A 20,697-nucleotide genomic window follows, 5' to 3' on the forward strand; every position below is an offset into this window, starting at 1 on the left:
ACATATTTTAGTCATTTGGAGTGCCAAGGTTGAATATTTAACTAATTTGATATTATCCAAAATAGGAATCTTATTAGCCTGGTCTTCCTCTTCAAAAATATCGCTAAGACCCATGACTGGCTCATAATTACAGTTAAGGTCGCCAGCCAGAATTGTAAAGGCCTCCCTGGCATCCAATTTGCTTAAAAACAATCTAGTTTGGAAAGTGTTAGTGATTCACGTGTTTTGGGTGATGGCCTGTTATAGATATTAATTAAGAATAAGTTTTTCCCATTGCATACAGTAATTTTTAAAGCTAGTATGTCTGGAGAATTAGTATCCATCACCTCAATACGTACCCTTAAATGTACTTTCACCCAGATTAGTAACCCACCCGAGGCCCTCCCACTTCTAGATGGAATCGCACCAATTCCATAAGTCTTGTACCCTAATCTGTGTGGGGTATCAACTGCCCAGGATTCCTGTAACATACAGAAGTCAAAAGACTCGATGTAGCTAGCCCATTCTGGGCCCCTCAAATCCTTTGTGACTCCGGCTATGTTCCAGGAAACCAATTTTATTGGCTCCCTTGTTGTTACTATCAATTCAGGTACTACCTTGTGTATCTCCCCACAACTGGGTAGAGGCTTTAGTTGTGCTACCAGGGGGATTTCCTCAGATGTTTTTGTACTCCTCAGTTTGTTCAGAGGTACTGCCAGTATGTTAAAATGTAGTTGGCTCTCACCTGGGGAAGTTATGTCCCTAATTGCTAGATCAGCCAGAGGTAAGGGTGCAGAATTCACCAACACTTCAACTTCGTTAACGATTTCCTTAACCCTGGGAGGTCACTATCAGGACATGCCACACACACCAGGGCATGTCCTACCTTTCACATACAATGCACCCTGTCCACAGGGGTACCTTGGGCCTACCTTAGGGGTGCCTGACATAAATGAAAAGGGAAGGTTAGGGACTGGCAAGTGTGTGCACTGGCCAAGTCGACATGGCAGTTACAAACTGCACGCAGACTCTGCAATGGCAGGTCTGAGTTACCTTTTCAGAGCAACTCACGTGGGTGGCAAAATCAGTGCTGCAGGCCCACTAGTAGCATTTGATTAACAGGCCCTGGCACACTCAGTGCACTTTATTAGGGACTAACAAGTAAATCAAATATCCAATCACGAAAACACCAATCCATAACACAATTTACACAGAGAGCATATGCACTTTAGCACTGATTAGCAGTGGTAATGTGCCCAGAGTCCTAAAACCTAGAAAAACAGGTCAGGAAAAAATAGGAGGAAGAAGCAAAAAGTTTGAGGATAACCCTGCAAAAAGGGCCATTTCCAACAGGGCCTGATTTAGAGTTTGAAAGTAAGTAGAGGAGCGTCTGCAAGGGATTTTGTTCACAGACTTAGTTTGATAATTGTTAATAACAAAATCTATTTTTTGTTCATCCTGGTCAGTGATGAACTTGTGATTTGAACACAGAAAAAGGACAATTGCTTTTCTTATGAATAAACCAATTTAGATATAAATATCAATTGTAGAACAATGGGGCAATATTTTCTTCAGAAAAACAATATTTAATATGTACAAAAATGACAAGGGAATTATATTCGGAATCAACCAAGCATAATGTTAAAGGTATTATTACTTAACCTTTAAACATATATGCAAACATCTATTCCAGAAACTCAGAGTTGAATGGTCTGACAAATCAAAAAATGGTTCCTCAAAATCAAAAGATGGTAGAGGAAATAGATGTACTGTCGACGTTTCGGTCTGTGTTGTCAATGAGACCGTCGGACCATGTCATGGTACTTATAGAGCGCACTGTCACCAGACGGTCACCTTGCGGTGTCGCCTATTCGGCTTCCTGGCGCTGATACTCATACCGCTGTGGAACTCCTCCTGGTTTTCCCTGTGAAGTGTCCACTCCTGGGTACCCCCAGGGTGAAGCCAGGCATTCTTAGCGCTGTTGGGTCCGGTGTGGAGGCTAAGCAAGCTATTGCCCAAAGGTTGCAGCATGGGGCCCGTGATTAGAATAGGCACCGAGGCGAGAATTAACAGGTCTGAGGAAATTGAGCCCGAGACCCCGCCGAGGCAGGAATCGAACCCTGGTCCCTGGCCAGAACACTGCACCATCTTCACTACGTGAAGGCAAAATGTATCCTTCTACAATTTCTTTGAAGGAAGTGGGCTCAAATAAGTCAGAGCGACAAGGGAAGTTCTCCACGTTGTTAAAGAACAATAGCCTAGTATTTTTAGAGGGGAATTGAAAAAGCACGTTGCCAGAAACACGGTCTTGTACAGCCTCTAGAGGAATCAAATCGTACTCAATAGGTCTTAGTGAAAACGCTAACCGTCACACTGTAGGTCGCAAGAGTTTAGAGTTTGGCAGACCGCATTACTCTGTCACAAATGTTTGCCATATTACAAGTCCATTATATCCTATGGCACCTGTAATACGGGGTTTCCATCGCGTTTGTGACGGAGTAACCCATCCGCCAAACTCGAAATCAGGCCCTTAGTCCTGTGATAGGATGTTTGGTGAGGGAAACAGATGCATTCATAGCTGTATCGAAGAATGTAGAATAGACTAATCTAATCATATTGGAAAAGAAGCCAGCTATTTGGTACATCGGGCATGGAGTGGGGTAAGGCAAAGGATTTTTAGCACTAGGGTTTACTCAAGACCTAATAATAGTAAATATCTATTTACCAGGATTAGAAGTGGATTCAGTTAGGTTGGCGAAATAGGAAGCCCTAGCAGTTTTTATCGTTTGTGGTATTTCTGAATTTCCTCTCTATAGATTATTGTAATTGTATTTATATAGCGCTTACTACCTATGACGAGGGGTTGAAGCACTTTACGCTGGGCAGCACCCTGCTTTGAAACCCAAGGTTAGTGGTTAGTCTATTGTTATTGGTATTGGAATAAGTATGGGTTAGTTGTGGTCATTAGTGAGGGAGCAGGGGTATGTGAGGTCATGCACACATTTTGGTGGGATACATATGAGTTAGAGGAGATTAAGTGTTGTTAGGTTGCAGGTGTATGAATTTAAGAGGAAGGACGAGAGATTGTGGTCTTGGAAATCAGTTGTGAGTAGTCTATATAACGATACAGCAGTAGAGGTTAAGGGAAACATGTATGTGACAGGGTAGGTTGTGCTCGCAGAGAGAAGGCATGCATAGGATGGAAAGGAAGAAGAGGGAAATGTGAAAGAAAAAAGGATACAAGAAAATCAAAAGTTTTAATTAAAAGGTAAGCTTTTTGTGATGGATTTTAGAGATGTTTAGTTCATGGTAGGGTGTGGCTGCAGATTCCGTTGTGCAGGTTAAGGGACCTTTTAGGTGAAGGCCAACTTTTTCTCTGTCTGTATCACACTTTCAGTGGAGAAATCCCACTCTTCTTTATGCATTTGTTATGGGTGCTTCGGGTTTGAGACTATCCTGCTGTCAGGGACATTACTATACAAAGGGTGTGTCTGTAGAGCAGCCTGACTCCCACCCTGCATCCTGCAATACTGCAGCTATCATAATACCCATTTCATTTGCATGTTTGTTTGTGCACAGGTTCTTGGTCCCTTCCTCAATACATTCATCACTGTAAAACAAGCATTCAACACACCTCTTGAGTGGTGTGTCTAAGTAAAGGGTGCCTGGAGTGCTCTCACCTACTTTGGCCCCTCTGAACAAGCCAAATAAGGACCTCCGACTGCATCAGACATAAACCGAAATTACAGTGCACTTTGAGTTCTGTACAAAGCGCTTACTGCAGCATAAATACCTTTTCAGGGCAAGCGTCATATTTTTAAAGGACGTAATCTATAACAAAGATATCAAACTGAAGATAAAAATGATCATTTAAGCACAATTAAATAAAGTATCCATGGGGATACTTCAAACTCACAGCACTGCATGTGGGTGTCCGTGCTACTTTGACAGCCGCATGTGCATTCGCCCTATGTGTATAAGGCTGTACGCAACAGTTGCCATGATTGTTGGGTGCCTTAAACAGCCTTCCCTGTAAATGCGTGACATTTTATGTGGAGCAATTTCAGCAGGGAGCTGAACGTTTGTCACCTTCGATTAACCTATCGAATGTGGAGCTTTGCCTTGGTGTTCAATAGATGGAATGAACTTGTCTGTGAGGGAACATGTAGAAGTCCAGAACTGACAGTGACCTTCAGGTCTGTGGATCCATCGTGACGTAGAAAGATGTATCTCATGGTAATTCAAGACAAGTATTCAAGACATAGGAGGTGGATAGCTTTGGAGATTATCAACAGTAGTTAGTATGTTGATGGGTTTTCTGGCAGACCGCTTGTTGACGCTATTGAAAGGTACAGGGTGAATGCCTAGGGGGATTAAAGAGGGTCATTTCCTGTCTTTAAAGCTTACCACAGCCCATGGGTCAACCCCCTGTCATAAATTACCACGAGAAACACAATTCCACCTTTGATCCATAATCCTGAAGTTAACCGTCACACTTAAACCTCCATGTGCAGCCCCACAGTAATGTCAATGCCATCCCTTGCACCATATTACTTGAATCACCTCCCATGGCGCCGATATTCCATAGCCAGGAGCGCACACACCCCAAACTGGGTTACACTGAATAAATGCATGCAAAGACCACACCAATTTTGATTGAAGAAAGTTATGTTTCAGATTTATTTGAATAAGTAATGGGTTAACTTATAGGCGATCCAAGGGTAGCTATAATGATATGGCCTAAGCTGGCTGCCTGCCTGATTAGGCAATGAGAATCAGGAGTACACAACATCTGGTGCTGAACCTTTGTGGTACACCCCACTTGTGGACCCCTTGGTCCAGGAAAAGAACTTGCACACATAGGGTTAACAGGTAAGCCCACAGTCACTTTTGCTATCAACTGCCCGTGGGAATAACTTTCGTCCCTGGACCCTGCCATAGGGACTCCTGGGTGTTCGAATGAAGCTCCTTTAGGCTCTTTTTTCTGGTTGCTTTTCGCACCAAAGTCCTTCGGATTGCCCTGTATCTCTGTTTGCAATGCACAACAAGAGGAAATAAATAATTATCTTACTGGATAGTTCAAAACTTTTTCTACTGACCAGTTTGAGCTACTATGCTGTTTTGTGAGAGCACCGTCCACCAGGGTATTGAATATTTCAGAGAATTAGTAGGCCTTTCCTTTAAAGGAATAGGACTATCAAAGGCATCTATTAGCCAAGCTCTTACAGCCACATCCACCTCCTCCACACTTCAAGGGAGCTTAATCTGGCCTTGCTCTAAAGATTACACAAAGCCTAGGCTTTCAATTTAGACCATTGTTGAGACTATGGGTGGGCAGAACTCGCAAAGTTTCATTCCGTGGAGTTGCATAAAATCTCTGAGTGATTCCATGGAGTACCGCAAGCAGACTGAATTCGGCATATTGCACTGCTCGCGCAAATGTTTAGCGCCGGGAGCTTGTTCCGCGCTGTAAAATCAGTATGAATGGCACCACGTGGTGCGCCAGAGGGTGCTGCGTTTTCTTCTACTCTATTAGATTTTCTACTCCAGTGGCAGCTTTCCCAGCATGAACGGTTGTGACCTGCTGCAACCGCCTTCATTGGGAAATCTTGCCAGAAGGCTTTCTAGCATCCAGAAAATCGCACCAGGGGACACAAATTCTCACTCGCCATCTCAACATTGGTGAGCTATGTGTGAGAAAAAACTCTACCACGTGGCAGTTGGCAGAGTTTTGCCTGTATTCCCCGTTCTGCTTGTGGGCAAAACTCTGCGAACTCCACCAGAAGAGCAAAATTGTCACCCACCCCTAGTTGAGACATGAAGGCTGAAGATAAAGCACAGGGCGAAGTGTCTGGGTGACCAGTGGGTCTTGCTCCTTGAGTGTACAGTGACACGCACACTTTTGCCATACTTCAGGGTGTCCATTCATTGTGTTTGTAGTGACACACACGCACACTTTTGCCAAATCTGAGTTTCTGTTCGTGACAGTTGTGACACACTTTGCCTGTAATTCAGTGTGTTCCTGAGTTTGATGTCTATGACACTCATACTGACTACATATTCACGTACTCTTATAATTGTCTAGATCACTTTATTATTTTTAGTGATCTTGCACTGATTTACAATAATATTCCTTACTATTTCAATCTCGTGCTGTGACTGGTATATAATAGAACGCACAAGAAAGTGTGCAGAATATTACCGCTCCACCGTTCTTAATGTCTGCTCCAGGCACACCTCCCATCAGATGCCAAAAATGGAGAAAGATATTTGACAGGTATGCCAGGGTATGTGGAACCACATTAGGTGCAGAAAGGTAAACGTCTTTACTCCTGCACTGTTAAGGTCCAGAAGGTCAAGATATTTTAGATAATCTTCCTGACCTTCCAGGTTTGGAGGAGGCTGAAGACCTGAATGAATATGAGATATGCATAAAAAAATAAGACATAAATTATATTCTAAAGTTCAGTACTATCTTAGAAAGATACCATTTTGCTAAGAGGATGCAATTAGATGATGAATCTGTGGAAGATTATATGACTGATTTGAGAAAACTTGCTTCCTCGTTTAAATTTGCTCAACCAAGTTGTTGCAAGGTTAAATATACTCCAATTGCTCTAAGAGAGGAGATGTATGCTGAAATTTTGAAATTGTTACGTGGTGGGGTTATAGAAGAGGTAGAAGTTACAGACTGGCTAGCTCCTGTTGTGGCAGCCAGAAGACCCAATGGCAGTTTGCGCTTATACATAGACCTAAGAAATCGTAATAAAAATGTTGTGGTGGATAGGTACCGTTTCCCCAACATTACTGGGTTGTTGTTACTCAATGGTGCTAAGGTGTTTAGCGCCATTGACCTCACATCACCTTACCACCAAGTTGAGTTGGAGGAGTCCTCAAGGGATCATAAGACATTTATTACAACTTTTGGGTCCTACAGATTAGTGGGCTGATATCTGTGGCATCTGTTTTTCAACAGATTATGGAAATGGCGCTTGGTGATATTGATGGGGTGAGCATCTACCAGGGTGACATTTTAGTTTATGATAGGGATGAACCAGAACTCAACAGGTAATCTTACTGTCAAGTTGGAAAAATGCTAATTCTGTATTAATACAATAAACTATCTTGATCATAGCATCACAGGAGAGGGTATTATACCTAAAGCTGAATTGCTTTTCACCATTCACAAAAAAGTACCCTTCATCCAAGAGTGAGTTGATGACGTTCTTGGGGAAGGTGGAATACTATAGTAAGTTTGTTAGGAATGTTGCTGATCTTAGTATGTACATGAGAAGGCTGTTGAGGAAAGGTGGGGAATATGTGTAGGAGAGTGATTGTGAGAAGGAATTTCTTGCAATAAAGAAATAACTTGCTTGTGCACCTAATTTGAAGAACTTTGAACCCAAGTTGAGGCCGATCATAACCCCTTATGCCAGTGAAAAAAGACGAGCTGCTGTCCTGCAACAGCTCGGATCTAATGGTATGAACACTATCTTGTTTCTTTCGAGGAGGTTCAAGGATGCTGAGTGAAGATATTCTGGGGTAGAAAGAGAAGTTCTTTCTGTTTTTTGGGCAATCAGGAAGTTGAAAATGTTTGATTGCGGTATCCAGTTTTAGATTAGAATCGACGATAAGCCCCTGGTGGAACTTTTTAATAAAAAAGGACGTGGGCTGGTTTCTGAGCAGATTATGAAGTCATTACCTTGCAAGAGTACAGGTTTACTGTGAAGTATATTACAGGAGTGGAGAATGGGCTGACAGATACTATTTTGAGACTTGTTGATAAAGAGGATTATGACATGGTGGAGAATGACTTCTTTGAGGATGAGTCAGAATGGGTGTGTGCTTTAGAGAGTCTTGTGGTGTCTGAGCAGAGATGGCGAGATGAATTGAGTGCTGATGGACTGCTGGTTGAGGTTATGTCTCTTGTTCAGAATGGGTGGCATAACAAGAGGCAAGGCTTGTATGCTACTGAGCTTTTCTAGAGTGTAAGTGAGGAACTCAGTGTCTCTGAAGACTTAATATTTCATGGCACAAGGTAAGTTCCTCCATGTAATCTCGGAAAGGAATTGATTGATGCAGTACAGGAGACACATCAGGGCAGCACAAAGACCAAGGAAATAATGATAATATCTAATTGGTTGCCTGGAATGGATAAACAGGTGGAGAAAGTGGTACATGAATATCATACCGGCGCCTTGAGTGATAAGTCTAAGAGTCCAAGGGTGCAACCTATGGTTATTAGGGAGCATCCCACTCGTCCTTGACAAGATGTTCCATTAGACATTCTGGGACCTGTTCATGGGAAGGACAGCAGGCATACATAGTTGTGGTGATAGACACTTTCTCACATTGGGCGGAGATTCTTTTCACGACGTCTATAGAAACCAAACATGTCTTCAAATTTCTGGAAAAATTATTTTTCAGAGAAGGGATTCTAGAGACAATTCTACCTGGAAATAGCGTGCCACTGGTTTCTAAGGAAATGGAAGAATTTTTAAAGAAAAGGGGAATTCACCATACAAAAATGTGCACTTTTATCACCCAGAGGCCAATGGGATGATTGAAAGACTGAATAGTGTGCCCAAGGAGACTATAAGCATGGGCAAATTTAATTCTGTGAGCTGGAAGGAGGTGCTCAAAAGGTGGAAATGTACAGGTTCACACCTCACAGTACTACAAGGAGCACTCCTTTTGAACTTTTTAGTAGAATATTGCTCAACACATCGGCTGAACCACCATGGGTTAACAAATATGAGGTCTTGCTAGGGAAGGCATGTGACGAGAGAAAAGTACGGGCTAAGGAGCAGTTGAAAGTGAAGAAAAGAAAAGTGTATTTTAACAACATGAAGGCTGTGAGGAAAACGGAAGTGGGGATTGGAGATTTGATTATGACAAAACATCCAGTAATCTGTGGTACTGGTCCCAAATTCTCCAAGCCTATTTTTGTTGTAAAGATCTTTAACAATGTTGTTAAAACTCAAGATTTTTGCATCTGTAATCTCAATAGAGTTGTGGTTTTCAGGAAGTGACTCACTTGGTTGTTTGAATGAGAGAGGCGAACCTGGAGTCAGAGATGAGGAGAAAATTGAAAGAGATGCTGTAGTAAGAAAATCTAAGATTGTTGTGAAACAACCTACTTTTCTAAAGGACCATGTGAACTGAACATTTCTAAAGGGCTTTATGTAAAAAAAATGTTTGTTTTTATGTCCAAATGGTTTATTTATATTTAATCTGTTCTTGTAAATATTTTTGGGTGTGTTTAAGGGTTGGAGGAGTGTGGTACCTTTGCTTGTTTAATGGAAAATTGAAGAGTATACAGGTCATTGTGTTCCATTTATAAGACTGTACAGGTCATTGAGTTCCTTCATGGAACACACATATGTCCTAAGTGTATGTCAGATTAGGTTGTGTAATGGCATGTGGGGAAAGGCAGTTACTCCAGCTTTGATGGATGGTGGATGGGATCTATTGAGGAATAAACTACGTTTGAACCTGCCACCGCATCTTGAGTTTATTTATGTCCAGATGCTACAATCTTGTATTAAAATAGGATGGGAATACAAAAACAAGGAAAATAGTTAAAATCCTCACTCATGTGATCAGTATGTTTTGGAGGCCACTTACTCAAATTCTACAGTCCATTCCCAGTGGAGCCTTTATTAGTTGAGTATATAGTGTACCTGGTAAGGGTAAATCGCAGGTTGCATGCTCCGAGCCCAGAATATTTGCACATTATTCTCAAGGCTTACAAGTGGTTCCTAGAGCCTTGTACCTGGCAGCAGCCCAAAAGACAATCACTGCTGATATCAAGAAGCTATGGTTGTTGCCATCAGGAATGCGTGTATGCTCTCACCAGGCCTGAATGTGTCTTCCAATCCAACATAGTGGCCTCTCAATGCAAGCTGTACAATAATACATGCACACAAGCTGGTTGCTACATTTACTTTTTCTACAGTTATTCTTCAGTATGTTCATCAGGTAAAATACATGGCCACAAGGAGCAACTTACTGGTGTGACTTACCTGCCAGTGCACAGCACTGCAAGCTCCACAAGAGGAAAAGTGTCATTAAATCATATTTAGTGAGATAGTGTCTGTCATAGGCACTGGCACAGATATGGAGACCACAGATGGAAAGAACCTCTAAATACGCACTACTCTGGCATATAACACACTGTTTAATATACAGCAGGCCTCAGCGGGACCCTTTGTGTTATTTTGACATGCACTGCATCCTGGGAGCTCAAAGTGGAGAGGTGCTCCTATCGCACTCCTAGCATTCTTGGTCTGAGTTAACATATTACACACCGCCTGAGAAGGCTCTTCCATACACACACGGCACCAACAAAATTAAGGCACAATTTACTTACTTTGTTTCGACTAACTAGCATATAGCATCTAACAATTTGTCATCCTATTCCTACTTTTCTCTTCCTACTTTTCCCCATATAAACAGCATGCCCTGTCCCCCGCGCAGCGGGCGCGCCAAAGACAAGCCCGTCTGCGCCCGTCCGTGCCAAGAAGGCACCAGGGATGCTGCCTCTCTGCCACCAGTCTCCCGCCCTAAGCTAAGGTATTCGAGCGGGGCACTTTTAGATCTGGGTAGGAGGAACCTGCCATGTTGTGACCATATCTTAAACATTGAAAGGCTGATCAGAAAGGAGCCCTCTGCTTGTATGAAGTGTGGCATGTACTGTATGGGCGGAAAAGTGAATAGCCACTCTAATAGGACAACTAGAGTAATCCCTACCGGAGAGAGGAAGGCGCTACAGAGCTTTCTTATCAACGCTAGGTCCTTGATTAAAAACAATGTGGCTTTTAAAGATTTTGTTCTTCAGCATTCTCCTGATTGGGTATTTTTAACTGAGACCTGGGCAAATAAGTTTTCCGGTCCTGAGCTCGTAGAAGCCATTCCAGCAGGATTTTGGCTCTTTAGACTGGATAGGGAGGGGCAACGGGGGGGGTCTAGGTATCCTGGTTAGGTATACTTTCACCTGTTGGTCAGAACGGCTCACTTCGACGCTCGATTCATACCGGGCTCTATACTACTCGATAAATTCTACCCCTATGGAAAGCTTTTCAGGGGTCCTCTGCCACGTTTAGCAAGGACCTGTGCAATAGGCTAGAACCCTATCTAGAGAGACTGAATTTCACTCTTCCTGGGGATTTTAATTTTCATTGAGAAAACAAAGCGAATCATGACACTCAAACATTTATGGAATGCATGAACGGCTGTGGCTTTTCTTAATTGGTTGAATACTCCACACACATGTCAGGCCACACCCTGAACGGATTCTTTTCCAATGATCGTCGGATTGTGGTGGGTGTGCCCCTCCACTTAGCGTGGTCTGATCATTATGCTATTTCTTTTCAACTAAAAGGTACGATATCAGGAACCTCTCACGCTGCTAATGGGAAAGCGATCGATAAGCGAAATCTTAACCTGGTCACCAATGAATATGTCGCCACTGCACTGGCTGATTTTCAGCACCTGGAACACCTAAGTGCTGACTTAGCTGCTAATAACCTCTCTAAGAAGATTTTAGCAGTGATGGACACTCTCGTCCCCAGAAAACCGCACTACTCAGCCAGAAAGAAGCCTTCTGCACCCTGGTTCTCCGACCATTTGCATAAGATGAGACAAGAGTGCAGAAGGAAGGAAAGACTCTGGCCCAGGGATCTGGCTCCCCGGAGTAGAGAGTTACACAAGCAATCCCTGAAGGCATATAGAGCAGCTATCATTGAAGAAAAGGGAAGCTACTACTCAAAGATATCAGAGAGCCTGACGTCACCAAAGGAGCTTTTTAACAACTTTAACCCCCTTGGTGCATCCACGGTCTCGGATTCGGCGGAGCCATCTCTGTGATAGGCTGGCCTCCTTTTTCTGCTCTAAGATATCTTGACATTTATGTTCAGTTGAAGATCCTAAATGCTAATCAGGTACCCGGTGGCTTACCGGAAATCTATCCTTGTGATAGCCCGAGAAATATGGCATCGGCAAGCTCTCTGCCTTTCCAACCCTTACTCCGGAAACAGTCGAGAATTTACTTGGAGTCAAGTCGGGGTCGCCTCTGGATCCTTGTCCGCTTAAGGTCTTGAAAATAGCTAAGGTGGCGCTGATCCTTCATTTCACCACGGTTCTGAATCTAGCCATATCACAGGGCCAGTATCCTCTAAGTTGGAAAGCGGTAGTGGTTAGGCCTCTTTTAAAAAATCCCTCGTTAGACCCGTCAAATTTGAAAGATTTCCGTCCATGCCGGTCACAGCGAAAATCTTATAATCCCACCTGAACTCTCATTTTAGTGCTTATTTGGGGGAACATCAGATTTTGGATGGCTCACAACATGGCTTCAGAAGGTCTCACAGCATGGAGACTGCCCTCACTGCAGTTTTGGATAATATACGAGTTCAGGTGGATGCAGGTTATACTACTCTCTTGATCTTACTTGACCTCACTGCAGCATTCGATACGCTGTCCCCCCAGAGACTGTTGGAGCATCTCAGGAAGATAGGGGTCGGGGCTTGGCTTTGGACCTTCTGGCTTCCTTCCTGGAAGAGCGGTCCCAAATAGTCAAATTGGGAAGCTTCTACTCAGAGTCTATTCCCCTTGTCTGCGGTGTGCCTCAGGGCTCTTCCCTGAAACCCACTTTATTTAATATTCATGTGGCCCCGCTGGCAGGGGTGGTTGTCATTCGGGTTGGAAGTTCTGTTTTATGCGGATGACACCCAAATTATGGTGTCAAAAACGCAAAACGCTACGGACTCCGCACAGAACTTTAAGAACTGCATGTTAGCAGTCTCGTCGTGGATGATACAAAACTATCTTAAATTGAGCGGCGAGAAGACGGAAGTCCGGATTTTTGGAGACCGGCCTAACATCTGGTCTAGGGAGTGGTGGCCTGACTCGCTAGGCGCCTGTCCAACTCCAGTCTCCCATGGGAAATATCTGGGAGTGGTGATGGATGACTCCCTATCCATGAATCTGCAGGTTTCTAGGACAGTTGCCACCTGCTTTGGGCTTATCGGGATCATAAGGAAAATCTATCAGTTCCTTTCACTTGAAGCAAGCAAAAGAGTGGTGGTTGCATTAATTAATACTGTCCAGATTGGACGATTGCAACGCCCTCTATTTAGGCATCAACAAAGGCCAGCTGCACCACCTGCAGTTGGTGTAAAACGCCCCTGCCAGGCTGGTGATGGACCTTCCCAAACATCATTCGGTTTAGTCTTTCCTTGGGTCGTTGCACTGGCTCCCGGGGGATCGCAGAATTGTGTTTAAAACCCTCTGCCTCACTCATAACGCATACTATGGCCTGGGCTCTTCGGGCATAAAGATCATTTTTCAACAGTATGTGCCCTCTAGGAATCTGAGGTTAGCAAAAAAGAAACTCTTTGTAGTTCCTAGGGTCAAAACGATGAGATGGGGCGGGGGGCCTTTTCATTTGCGGCTGCGAATGTTTGGAACTCTCTCCCGGACTTTCTCTCGGGGCAACGAGTACACTCAATCTTTCGCAAAGCCCTGAAGACATGGTTGTTCTCTGAGAGTCTGGTTTGAGTAGGAATCGGTTCTGCCTGTATGTTGATCGGTGCTAGCGCCTTGATGCCCTTGGGCTAAGTCCACACTCTAAAAGTCTCATATTCATTTATTAATTCATTCATTCAAATTCCTGCTTAAACAAAGCGAACAAAAACACTACAGTGCACAATGTCAGTTTCTTTAGAGGATGTGTATATCCTTGATGCAGTCAATGCTAAGTTTATATATATGATTCCATACCAGTTCATACGCTTTCATCATATGTCGAAAATGCATGGTCCAGTGTTTGAAGAGATCATTAGAATTTGATGAGTAAAAGCTGAACTATATTTGACTTTAATATGAATAATGTCTGTACAACTACATTTAACAGGGGATTGACAATAATGGCTCACATTCATGTGCCAGAAGGGTTCCTTATACAAATTTAGTTTAGCTTTGGACTCACTTGTATTTGAATGGGAAATACAATAGATATTCACCATCTCTACAAAGATGCACAGTGTTTTCACAAACCTTTGAAAATTGTTGCATGTGGGTAGTTGTGTAACTCCTTTAGAAACTGACACTATGATATAACCTGTGTAAGCAGCAATGTGGCACATGTAGGGAAATCATTTTCACATATCTAAACAAATGCATCATTTAGTATGATCTACTTTATAGTATCCAGCTAACTCTATGTTTTATATTTCAGTGGTTCATCATTTTTCCACCAAGGAGCGGCGAATCAGAGCAATCAAGGAGATGGCTCGCATTTTGAGGACAGGAGGCCAGATCATGATTTATGTGTGGGCTATGGAGCAAAAACGAAGGAAATTTGGAAAGCAAGACATCTTTGTCCCTTGGAACAGTGAGCCTCCTTCCCCAAGTCATGTGTCTTCACACGGTGCAGTGCATAAACCTAAAAAACAAATTCACCGACCAGCAGCAGCTAACCAGCGTTGGAGCAGCTTGGATAGTGCAGCAGAACCACAGAGAAACAGTCCCTCTTTTGCAGAAAGAAAGGAAATATTTTACAAATGTTTTGACAAATCTTTGAGGTGGAAATTCTTTTCAAAGTCCCTTGATTCAGTATTAGACCTTGGCGATCGTATTAGTTTCAATAATAACCAGTTTCCAAAGTGCAGTGTTATCTCAAGTACGGAGAAGCTGTTCGAACAAAAGGAGCCAGGAGACTCCACAAAGGGGAGCCCAGTAATGTTTACAGGGTCCAGGAAGAACTCTGAAGATGAGTCTTTGGGCATTGACTGGTCTCTTCTTCCTCGCCATTTCAATGATTTTTGTGGCATTGATTCAGAGAATACTTCACAGCACCCCGCTTCTGAACAGTTGATTCGCGATTGCAGCAGAATATCTTTGCCTGACCTGGTATCCCGTCACAAGGAGCAACCATTTAGAAAACAGTTAGAACACAATTTTCCTATTAAATTGGCTGATTCCTGTAACCTTTTGAAGAAAAACAAACATGGAATCTCTGAAAAGGAAACCGTTTATGATCTCAGGAAGGGTGTTCCCAAGAATCCGGGTCAGACACCTCCTGATAGTGCTTGCCTCCGGTATTATCATGTGTTTAGAAAAGGGGAACTTGTAGACCTGATAGGCCACCACGTTCCTGAGCTGCATGTTGTGCAGGCTTACTTTGACCATTCCAACTGGTGCGTTGTTGCAGAAAAAGTGAATGTGTGGAAGATATAGAGTTCTGGCTCATGTGCCATTCCTTGAGCCGTTGGCAGTTTTAGAATTGAATCTGATGCTTTTTTATGGATGATGTTTTTTGCTTCTATTTTAGTTTCCAGAAAGGAATTTTTATATATTTATTTAGTTATGTTGGTTTAATTAACTGGTTTTGTTTTTTAAAGGAGATTCATTGCAGAATAAGAATACAGGTGTATTGTATTTAGTTAGTGACAGTTTTCATGTTATTTAAAATGAATATGGCTAGTATGCAACCTGCATTGTACGATGTTTTATACTGTTGAGAAAGATGTTTTTCATACATTTTATAATTAAAAAAAATCTAACCACACTTTTATGTTATTTTTATTGGAACTAAACATTTACTTATAGATAAAATAATGCAAATAATTCCCCAAAGAAGTGAACAATATCCTGAAACAAATGTGCATTCTGTTGAACCTCATTGGAGCAAGAGACTTTAACTTGTGGACAGATCATTTTACAATATAAAGCAAGACTGTTCATTTCTTTAGATTACATATTAATGAAATTGATACAGGACCATAATGAATCTACTTTTGGACTCAATCCTCAAGTTAATAACACAACAGCTGCAGGGTAAATGTTAGTCCAGGTACATGAGACAACTTCGGGAGTGATAGATTTCTCCTCACAGCTATTCCGGTAAGCAGACATAATATCGAATCCAAAATATCGTTTGGACAAAATATCGAGTAAAAAATATAGACTAGCCAAAATATCGACCAGACATAATATAGACTACAAAATTATCGAGTAATATCGATATTAATAGCCAAAATATTGAATCAAAAATATAGACTAGACATAATATCGACTACATAGAATATAGACAAAAAAAATCGAAAATAAGGTAGTTTTTAATATTTTTTAATAATCGTGTAATATAAATCTGTAGCGGGTTGTGGGTTTATAGGGGAATAGGGTGGGAAGTAATTTAATAATAATTAATTAATTATGTAAATTAATAGTAATTGTTAATTAATTATTAATTGGTAAATAATTAAAATATAATTGGTAAAAAATAATAGATTAATAATTAATTTTTAGTAAATTATTTTCTGTAGTGGGTTGTGGGTTTATAGGGGAATAGGGTGGGAAGTAATTGTATTATAATTAATTAATTATGTAAATTAATAATAATTTTTAATTAATTATTAATTGGTAATTAATTAAAATATAATTGGTAAATAATTATAAATATTTAATTGATAAATAATTAATATTTAGTAAATTATTTTCTGTAGCGGGTTGTGGGTTTATAGGGGGATAGGGTGGGAAGTAATTTAATAATAATTAATTAATTATGTAAATTAATAATAATTGTTAAACAATTACTATTCGGTAATTAATTAAAATATAATTGGTAATTAATTATAAATATTTCATTGATAAATAATTAATATTTAGTAAATTATTTTCAGTAGTGGGTTGTGAGTTTATAGGGGGATAGGGTGGGAAGTAATTTAATAATAATTAATAATTATGTAAATTAATTAAAATTGTTAATTGTTAATTAATTAATAGTCATTTTAACCACTACGCTATCCAGCGCTTTCCCTACTGTTGCGCCCACTGGAGTGGGAATAGTAATTTTAACCCCTACGCTATCCAACGCTTTCCCTACTGTTGCACCCACTGGAGTGGGAATAGTAATTTTTACCCCTACGCTATCCAACGCTTTCCCTACTGTTGCACCCACTGGAGTGGGAAAAGTAATTTTAATCCCTCCGCTATCCAATGTTTTCCCTACTGTTGCACTCTTTGGAGTGGGAATAGTAATTTTCACCTCTACGCTATCCAGCGCTTTCCCTACTGTTGCACCCACTGGAGTAGGAATAGTAATTTTTACCCCTACGCTATCCAACGCTTTCCCTACTCTTGCACCCACTGGAGTGGGAATAATAATTTTTACCCCTACGCTATCCAACGCTTTCCCTACTGTTGCACCCACTGGAGTGGGAATAGTAATTTTAACCCCTACGCTATCCATCGCTTTCCCTACTGTTGAACCCACAGGAGTGGGAATAGTAATTTTTACCTCTACGCTATCCAGCGCTTTCCCTACTGTTGCACCCACTGGAGTGGGAATAGTATTTTTTACCCCTACGCTATCCTGCGTTTTTCTACTGTTGAATTCACTATAGTTGTTACAATAAAATTGTAATTTACATTATTTATTTATTAATATTACATTTATTTAATCATTTTAACTAAGTTTATATTAAATATATTTATTATTATATTAGTTTTAACTTAATTTAAAGACATATAAAAAAATCTATATTTTGACAGTCTATATTATTTACAGTCGATATTTTAAAGTCGATATTTTTGTACTTACCTGTATGAAGATAGAAACTCGATATTTTGTCCCTCTATATTTTGTCATCGATATTTTTGTAACTCGATATTATTTCAGTGATCCAGCTATTCCACCAACCATCACATGTACACTTGTGATTTAGACCCTTGCACCTGTATTTTCTTGTACAACCCTTGAGATTCAAAAAGGGATGTTTTTGGAAAGATGAAGCACAGGAAACAGCATTAAAAAAGTGTTCTTTATTAAACCAGTAAGAACAGCCTCTTGATCCAGCGGAAGCGGTGTACATGTTTTATAATTAGTCACATTTTCCCTAATTTATAATAATCAGAGATTTTTCTATATCTAAAAGTTTGGGCACATATAAACTCAATAACCACTTACATGTATCAGGTACTCTGATAGATCTTTGGTAAAGGTAATAGGGACTCGATAATAAGAGACTGATGCTATTTCCTTCATGAGGACCTATAATGAAGGAAGAGCCTAACTAACAACCTTAATCACAAATGGAACATGTAAAATCTCAACAATAATGACAAACTCTGAATACTTATCAAGTTACTTTTATCTGAATATTTCAAAATATGAATGGTCAATACACAAGTACATAAGAATTATCAATTCATTATTTTGTTATCACAGCTAAACTCACAATAAGTAAAACACAGTTCATGACAAATACATATAAAATGCAAAAACAAGTATGAGAGGAGAGGGGGAGGAGCTTCGCGCGCAACCAAGATGGTCACGTGAGCACTGGGCTCCCGAGACCCTCGCCACCTCCCGCATATATCCTGAATTTTATCCTGACTACGACGACGGGTTATTGAAAACGTAACCCAGCTAATATAATAGCTGCTTTCAAAAATCGATTTGGACCCCGGAAACCGAAACTACGATACTTTGAACTTTTGTGGCTTCCTCCATGGAACTGCCCGGGGCTCGAGTCACTGTGGTGCCCGGGTGGTAGTTGAACAAGAACGGCCTGAGGGGTCCTGCTCAAGACCTTGGAGTTAACTTTCGGTTTCGCTTTTGGTTCTTCTGCCTCTTCCTGTCTTAACATCGCTCTGGCGGATCGGGAGCCGGACCCCGCAACTTCACCGTGAGCCAGCTGCCGAGTGTTCCTGGTCGTGTGACATCCTACTGTGACTCACACTTGGAGATCCCTGTGGGTGAATCGTTGGGAGTCATTTTTACCAGGTCTCAAAGGCCCCTCCGGGGTGCAACATCTAATATGGCGGGCAAACCCGACAGCGAGAAACGGAAGACCAAGACCGTCCACTGAGGGGGTACTATTCAATCGAACATTATGGATCGCTATACCCATCCTGAAGGGTCCCCCTGTGGTGCGAGTAGGTCTCTGGAGGATGCGGGTGACGGCTCAGCCGCAGTTGATAATTTGACCCTGCGCGATGTCATGGGCGCCATTGCCAGCATGAAGACCTCCATTGGCCAACAATATGAGGCTCTGGCTCTAAAGCTTGACACAGTGGCAATCGATGTCAACTTAATCAGGGCAGACTTATCAAAGACAAACGAAAAGGTCAAATCCCTAGATTTGAAGACCTCCAGCCTCACGACCGATGTGTCTGATTTACAGACGGATGTCTGCAACCTACGGACCTCCAATGATCTCTTTGCTCGCCGGCTGGAGGATTTTGAAAGTCGGGCAAGACGCAACAATGTACGTATCATTGGGGTCCCTGAAAAAGCAGAAGAGTTAATGTATGTATGTATGTAGGCATACTTGTATAGCGCAGCTGTCACCCAAAGGGCATCCTGGCGCTTTGACCACAGAGCATTCCTACCGATGTCAATTACACTGCCTTTGGAAAAAGATAAGTTTTGAGGTCCTTTCTAAAGGACATGAGATCCTGCTTGCACCTTAGGGCCAGAGGTAGAGAGTTCCAAAGCTTGGCGGCCGTAAAGCTGAAGGAGCGGCCGCCCATCCTCACCCTTCTTATCTTAGGAACAGTCACCAAAAAGGCCGAGGAGGATCTCAAAAGTCTGGCTGTAGAGTACCAAGAAAAAAGACCTTGCAGTACTACAGGACCCAGCCCATGCAAGGCTCTGAAGACCAAGCAAGCTGATTTAAAACAGATCCGTTTTTGCACCGGTAACCAGTGTAGATCTGAAAGGGCGAGGGAAGACGAGGCAGACCATGGCCGCGAAAGCGCCAGTTTAGCTGCCATGTTCTGTACCCGCTGTAGCTTCATAATTAGAGTGCCGGGGGCCCCCAGAAGCAGTGGTTTGCAGTAGTCTAACCTAATGAGGATGATACTCCGCACTGCTTCCGTCCTCGCTGAATGAGGAAGAAGTGGCAAAATCTCCCGCAACATACGCAGCAGCAGCATACAGGTTGCTGTGGTTTTGTTGACGAAGGCGTCCAGCTGGAGACTAGGCCCGAGCAGGACACCTAGGTTACGGACTGAGCCTGCCACTGCGATAGTGCCTAAGGTAGAGGATGGCCAAAGTCCCTCCGGCAGAGGGCGAGGCGTACGGTCTACCGAACAGTAGAGAACTTCAGTTTTTGCCCCATTGAACTGTAATGAGTTCTGGCGCAACCAATCCGCAGCTGCTGACATGCACTGGTGAAAGGATTCCAGGGGGACCGCATCCCTGCCCTCGATGGAAAAAATAAGCTGAGTGTCATCTGCATAGTTGATGACAGACATGCCGAATGACTTAATCAGACTTATTAGAGGGCGAAGGTATAAGTTGAAGAGAATCGGGCTGATTGCAGAGCCCTGCGGCACTCCCTGTTTTACCTCTCTCACCGCCGACCGAAAAGGCGGCAAAGCCACAGATTGTCGCCTGTTACAGAGATAAGATGCCAGCCAGCCTAAGGCTGTGCCAGCTACCCCGGACTCCTGGAGCCTGCTTAGTAGAACCGCACGGTCCACCGTGTTGAACGCGGCCGACATGTCAAGCAACACCAAAAATGCTGCTCCTCCCATGTCGACACGCGAACACAGGTCGTCCAGCACGGCCACCAAAGCAGACTCCGTGCCGTGGGCCGGCCTAAACCCGAATTGGGCCACGTCCAGAAGGTCATTGGATTCAAGATAGCTGGACAGGCCTCTAGTGACCAATTTCTCTAAGATTTTTATGGAGAAAGGCAAGAGTGAAAT

The 20,697-nt window shown here is 42.3% G+C and overlaps 1 protein-coding gene across 1 annotated transcript in view; it reads left to right on the forward strand.

The window, feature by feature from the left end:
* Positions 1-15,547, forward strand: part of LOC147698516 (putative tRNA methyltransferase 9B) — a 195,745-nt gene extending 180,198 nt beyond the window's left edge. The window contains exon 6 of the mRNA XM_086935115.1: positions 14,216-15,547. Within this exon, the coding sequence (XP_086791241.1) occupies positions 14,216-15,216 (1,001 nt within the window). The 3' untranslated portion in view covers positions 15,217-15,547. The remainder of the gene's footprint in view (positions 1-14,215) is intronic.
* The last annotated feature ends 5,150 nt before the right edge of the window (positions 15,548-20,697 follow it).

The sequence above is a fragment of the Lissotriton vulgaris genome, chromosome 8 (genome assembly GCF_964263255.1).
Source record: "Lissotriton vulgaris chromosome 8, aLisVul1.2, whole genome shotgun sequence".
Taxonomy (NCBI): Eukaryota; Metazoa; Chordata; class Amphibia; order Caudata; family Salamandridae; genus Lissotriton; species Lissotriton vulgaris.